The sequence below is a fragment of the Aplysia californica genome, unplaced genomic scaffold, assembly GCF_000002075.1.
Source record: "Aplysia californica isolate F4 #8 unplaced genomic scaffold, AplCal3.0 scaffold00063, whole genome shotgun sequence".
Taxonomy (NCBI): Eukaryota; Metazoa; Mollusca; class Gastropoda; order Aplysiida; family Aplysiidae; genus Aplysia; species Aplysia californica.
Window position 1 is genome coordinate 1,099,184 of NW_004797333.1, and position 7,004 is coordinate 1,106,187.

The window sequence follows — 7,004 nt, forward strand, 5'->3', positions numbered from 1 at the left end:
GTGTTTTTATATTTAGATCATGTATGGGTGTGTGTGTTCGTATGTGTGCGTGAGTGTGTGTGTGTATGTGTGTGAGTGTGTGTGTATGCGTGTGTGTTTGTGTGTGCGTATGTGTGTGAGTGTGTGTGTTTGTGTGTGTGTGTGTGTGTGTGTGTGTGTGTGTGTGTGTGTGTGTGCCGGCAAAACGAACATAATATTCTCAAGTTTCTTACTTACTTTCTTTCTCAAAATCAAGCACAAAAACAAATTGACATTACTCTCCAAAAAAAAAAGTAAATGCTTCCCCCGACCCACGCCTCCTCATTTTTTCCACCACCCCTGTCTTTTAGTAATGTTAAGGGCCACCCCCATTGTGTTTCATCTGGGAAATAGAGATTGAGATTCAGCTTGATCATGGCAACAGTCGACCTCTCGCCGAAGTCAGACGACTCCTGAATCATAGAACCCGTGATTCCGTCTATACATCATGAGTTCGAGACGAACGTTTATCGATAAAATAAGAGAACGGAAAACTTGGGACTAACTGGAAATTGACTAGAGGGTTCTCGAGAAGCCAATGCTGGCCGACGAATTATTAAGGGGTCCAGAGGGACACATATGAAAAATGGGTTTTAGATGGACTTTAGAAGTACTTCTATTTTCGTCAGTTTTTGTAGAAGAAGCAAAAGAAGGAACGAAGTACGACCAAAAAATACTGACATCAATATTCGAGCATTGCAGTATTTATGAGAACATTAAAAAGTCCATATAAAAAGCTAGAAGTGATTGGAGTTTACTCAACGAGCTGGATGTGGGTTGAAGTTCATAGTCTCATTTTTTTCTCTTTTTTTTTTTGGTAAGAAAACGAAAGAGTGAAATGACTCAAAATATAATATAAAGTTTTCCAAATTTTTAAATTTTATATTTTGAAATCCGAGGGAAAACGTTCTATTTACTGACACATGGGAAGATTTTCAATTAGAAACATTACGTGCCAATGGTTTTTGGAGTAGATCTTGAAATGAAATTTTTCACTGCTGAAAGTCAAAACAAATTATTGGTTTAAATTGGTTCATTCTCTCAATCCTTATAAATACATGTCTTTTATTAGTAAGAGTTGTTCTCGTGTCCCTCGTCTCAATTCTCACACCCCCCCCCCCCCCGTCGTGGATACCAAAGCCACTAGCTGGAGAACAAAAAAAACAACAACCCAATAATAAAAAAACAACAACAACAGTAACCGTTATGACAACAGCAACAACAAGAAATTTCGCAATTGTACTCATGTTCCATCAAAATTATTTTTATTTCCATCCATACACCAAATAAAATTTCCCCTTGCATATTTTCGTTACTACATTTTTCTTTTGCTTTTGCTTTTTCAGATTTGTCCGAGGCGAAAGACCAAAACTCCACCGAATTGTCAAGTTCAAATACCAAACAAGTAAAGGAGACCGGGCATGAATTTTCTCTGTGTTTTAGTAATCTTCTGGAATTCGTCGCAGATCTCTCTACATTTTCTTTGCACTTCATCCCCCAAATCCCAACTCCTCATTCTTGTTCCTATGACCCTGGAGTCAGTGTAGTTCTTCTAATTATATAGATAACTTTTTATCTCTCTTTTAGTTTTAGTTCAACCTGGTTTTTGCGTGTTCCGAGGGGTAGGTATTTTGACCCTATCACTACTTACACTCTACCGCTTTCTTCACTCATCTTCCTCTTCCCCCTAGACCCCCACAGCCCTTCCAGATACACATAGGAAGACAAGCACATTAACACATTCACATACCCACATACACACTAACGCACATATTAATACTTGTTGGAATGTAACACATCAGCCAAGCAAAAGACCTTTTGTATCTTTCAACTTCAATTATGTATTTTGAGTAAAAAGAACATTACAGTAACAATGACACTTCTAACGCTGCACGTAATCTTTTCTTCTTCTCAAGTCTTCTTAGCCTTAGACTGATTTCTTCTCCTCTTTTATAATATGTAGGGAATAAGTCAAAATTAATCATTTCTTTCTTACCAGCGAATCGTTTTCCATGAGGGCGAATGCGAATCCCAACAAGTGCTTGCGACTCACTACAGTCTTGTGGATAGACGCTGATACCCTCAGATTGGGAGTCAAGGACTATCACTGAAGCTAAGTGAGACGCACTCTCTGGGGAGAAGTCTGGAGCATTTTTCAGATTCTGTAACTTGGCACAGACCTCGTCTCTAAGACGAGTGGAAGTGAGGTCATTACTGCCAGAATTGTGCCCCGGAAGTAGAAAGAGGATCACAGCCGCTGGGAGCATCCGCAACCTCATGTTGTAAGCTGCAGAAGAAAAAGTCATATGTTGATGAACATTGCCAGATAATTTCACAGCGGCAGATCACTCTGTGTAAGTCTAATATATTTTCTAAGCAATAAACTTCATTTACAAATGGAGACAGTGCAAGTTCTTATTCAAATTACACACAGGATCATCAACGCACACACAATCACTCACAAACACACACATATACATACACACGTATACACCCACATTCATACATATTAACACAAACACATTCATGCAGTTCAAAGGGGAAGATAGCGAGAGAGACAAAGAGAAAGAGCGAGAGCGAGCGAGAGAGAGAGAGAGAGAGAGAGAGAGAGAGAGAGAGAGAGAGAGAGAGAGAGAGAGGGGGGGGGGAAGGGATGTATAGAGAGAAAGAAAGGGTGAAATGGTACAACATTTTTGGGTTATTTAAGAGGCGGGACCTCCGAGTTTAACGTCTATCTCCGAAAGGACCAAGCCAAATGGGAAATGTGTGTAAAGTGTCTTTCCCAAGGACACAACGTCGGGCTGAGCTGAGGATCAAACCCCCAAACCCACAATATCACGAATACGGGTCTGATAGTCTTAAGGCGAGGCTACCTACGCCACTCAGAGAGATACAGAGAGATACAGAGCGAGAGAGAGAGAGAGAGAGAGAGAGAGAGAGAGAGAGAGAGAGAGAGAGAGAGAGAGAGAGAGAGAGAGAGAGAGAGAGAGAGGGCGGTGTGTGAAAGAAATGCAAGGAGGGGGAACGGATATGACGGTGCATAGATTTACAAGTACTTAATTGTCATTGTGCGTGTTAAAGAAGATTAAGGTCAAAAGTCTGGCCACAAACCAGGGTCACGGGGGATTTCTCTTGTCACTCTCTCTCTCTCTATCGTTCTCTTTCTCTCTCTCTCTCACACCCTCTCTCTGTCGCTGTCTATCTGCCCCCTCTCTCTCTATCGTTCTCTTTCTCTGTCTCTTTCTCTCTGTCGCTCTCTATCTGCCCCCCTCTCTCTCTATCGTTCTCTCTCTCTATCTCTCTCTCTCTCTCTCTCTCTCTCTCTCTCTCTCTCTCCCTCACTCTATCTCTCTTGTTCTCTCTGCACCAACTTCTCACACTCAAAAACCTCTACAACCTCTTTAATTAACTTCTTCAGTCTCTTTCCTGCTGTATCTAGGAGGCTTTAAATGGATTTTTGTCTGGGTACAAAGGCCGGCTTTTTTTTCTCATTTCGATCGAGTTTTGACTCTCGTGTGTGTTTTTCTATTTCCATGCCCAAGCTAGAGTCCAGGGCCGTTTTGTGCAACCAAACCATATTAAAAATATCTACGAGTTTCTCCTTAAAGTTAAAGTAAAGAGATTATAAAAGGAATTTTCCCCCGGATCTCAGCCAACCAAGCCTGAGAAAATGGTTTGGTGGAAAACTTTGAATACTCAAAAAAAATATTTAGGGGGGGCCAATTAACCTAAAATGCTGCTTATAGGCACTTGTACGGTGTCTCTATTGATCTGGGGAACATCAAATAATACCAAGAGGCTTTGCAAGAAAATGCCCTTGGATGGGGTTTTGTTGTTATTCATATAAATCGAAAACGTTTATATTTTGTATTCTTTGACTCTTTGATCTTCGAGCCTTCATTCATCCCATAATTCAGTCACCATGTCTTTTTTTCTTCTCTCTTGTATAGGGTGAGGCAGAGGTTTATCTAAAACTACATTGTGCGTTCACTCAGCTTAAGTTAATAATAGTATCACTGCAAAGCGTATTAAAAACAACATCAAAACGTTGTTACTGTTCCAGACAAAATGAAAACGACGTCGAAAAGGAAACTCTTTTGTGAATGAAGCAAACGGTCTGCGGAAATAACAATGCCTGGAAGGACAAGAGAAATGGAAGTTTTTTTCAAACTTGAGATATCCTTTTTAGCCAAACTCAAAAATAATGCTTCTTTGTTACCGCACTAACACATTTAAAGGAAGAAGAAGCGACAAAGACACGATTCTGAACTGCATATCTTGAAAAAGCCAAGTGCACTTTAGAAGCTCATATTTGTACGACACGAACTTATCCACATGTCGGACAGGGTGCTCCAGTGCATCAAGCAGTGGTATATTTTTCAAGAGTGATCGAGTGCCCAGAAAATAAAATATTGCAACCTTCTCTATTAAAACAAGGTTTTTTTCAACGTTTTGATATCAAAATGAGAAAATAGAAAATCTGTTTAAGATAGACAAATATGCTCCAACTTGTGGGAACAAAAGCGTCATGTACACCTAAGAGCTTGAATTAAAATACTCCACACTGGATTATATTAATTATATATATATATATATATATATATATATATATATATATATATATATATATATATATATATATATATATATATATATATATATATATATCTATCTATATATATATATGTAATATGTATGTGTATAGGTATAAAAGGGAAGGGCAGTGGGCGTGGACTTCTGGACGACCAATGTAAGAGCGCATCATACTAGATGTACTTACGGTGTCAATACAATTGGTACCATAGAAAAGGAAACAAATTATTTCGTTTATTCCAGCCTCGCCCTATCCCCACAACCCCCCCCCCTCTCTCTCTCTCTCTCTCTTTCTCTCTCTCTCTCTCTCTCTCTCTCTCTCTCTCTATCTCTATCTCTCCATTTCTCTCCCCCCCCCCTCTCTCTCTCTCTCTCTTTATGTCTCGCAGGGTTTCACTTGCTTTCAATCTCAATCTGTCTGACTCTCTTTTTTCAATTTGATCATTTAAGCCCTCTGGCAAGAGTTTGAAATCCTGAACTCACTGGTCTGTAAATATTCTCGAGAAAGAATGGTTGGAAAATACACACACAGCGAGAGTAATTGGGTATGCGATATAGAAAGGGGAGAGAGGGAGAGAGAGAGAGAGAGAGAGAGAGAGAGAGAGAGAGAGAGAGCGAGAGAGAGAGAGAGCAAGAGAGCAAGAGCGTGTGAGAGAGAGGGGGAAGGGGAAGGAAAAGAACAACAACAAGAACAAAAACAAGAACTAGGATATCAGCAACAACAGCAACAACAGCAACAACATCAGCTTCATAACAATAGCTATATTTACGACCACTACAAGATTTTTTTGTTATAAAAAAAATAAAACAGTAGATCAGGAAGAAGATGAAGGAGAATAAATAAAAACAAAATTGAAAATGGGCAGTATTATCTGATATTAAAAGAGAAGGAAATGTCAGGTGCATCGCAAGTGGTTATTTATTTTTTTTAGCCTTTCTCCGTTGCGGACCACAATTTCTTCTTTGTGCAGAATACGTCACGTCCTACTCCCGAGGTGTCGGGTTTTTGAATGACGTCAAACTGGCTCAGCTTACAATGGCCAAGAAGAACCTAATCCCAGTCGCAGTATAAAAAAAAACAACAACAAAAAAAACGAGTAAATTGTCCAAGTTTCGTTAGATATCATATTATAAGGATTCGAAGCAGGAAACCGTATTTTTAAGGAATATGTTTTAAGTGAATGTTTCTATTTTAAACATTCAGGAAAAGAAAATCAAATTATCTTCCTCCACTTGTTGTATCAAACAGTGGGATAAAAAAAATGATACGAACTGACTCGATAGAATGGAAATGTCACAAAAGTTAGGTGGAATAATCTATATATATTATATATATATATATATATATATATATATATATATATATATATATATATATATATATATATACAACACAAAGAAAAAGGACGCTGTGGTTGTGTCACTAAATAGGTCTTGGTTCAGGAAGAAACATAGGAAAAATGAATTGAAATATATGCGAGCGCCACAGGGATTAGGAAGTTATTTAGGAGCATCAAAAGTCCACTTACTGTATGACCGCTGTAGTCCAATGAATATAAAGTTATTTGCGCTCTCAGATCTTGTGCAGAAATCTCATAATCAGTCCTGAGGTTTTGGTAGCGGAAATAATATTTTTTAAAGTTTTTTTTTTTTTCAAATGAAAAAAAAAGGAATAACTATATTTCTTGCGAAAATATTGTGGAGACACTTAAATCGCCCTTAGAATTTGACGTTGATTAAAATGACTTTTTTAAAGAAACGCACACAACAAGAGATCCAACAAAGGATGAAGACTGAATATTCTCATCTGACAGGCAAAAGCGCCCTGTACTCTGGGCCCAACCGCTCCGATGATGTGCCCAAGATCGATATGAAGTGCGAGAGGAGAAAGGGAAGGGGAGGCTGATAGACGGTTTTGGGGGGAAACGCGGACAAGGCTTGTGTTGGGAAGGCAGAATAGGGAAAGAGGATCGCTTGTTTGCTCCGACCAGTGTTGGAGGAACCGTCAAATGCACTCAGCCTGGCCAGACACCGGCGGACAAAGGATGAGTGTGAAATTTAGGACAGGGAAATACGACCCTACTGCCTTCCTACTCATTTAACCCTTGCTGTTCCGTTATTACGTAGTGAGTTCTGGGTTGGAGTTTGCATATATCATCCTCTTTCAAAGCAGCCATAATAGGAGAGACCTCCAAATGTACGTCAATTTCCATTTGAGCAGGATAGAAAGTCATAACGTCATTCAAGCAACTTTAGTTCAGAAACCCCGTTGGCCAATGTCCGTTTTTGGGCTGGTTACTGAGATAATCACCAGCCTTATAAGTTAGTGGAAATAAGAAAAGTCTTATGTATGTACAAATAGATCAAGCAATTGTTTTAGAATAATTAACAAT

The 7,004-nt window shown here is 39.1% G+C and overlaps 1 protein-coding gene across 1 annotated transcript in view; it reads right to left on the bottom strand.

Annotated features, from left to right (window-relative positions):
• The window catches only part of LOC101860392, a gene marked incomplete in the record, with an annotated part of 34,534 nt that extends 27,957 nt beyond the window's left edge, over positions 1-6,577 (bottom strand). Inside the window, 2 exon segments of the mRNA XM_013079789.2 lie at positions 2,015-2,305; positions 6,141-6,577. Coding sequence (XP_012935243.1) covers positions 2,015-2,297 — 283 coding nt within the window.
• Between the last annotated feature and the right edge of the window lie 427 nt (positions 6,578-7,004).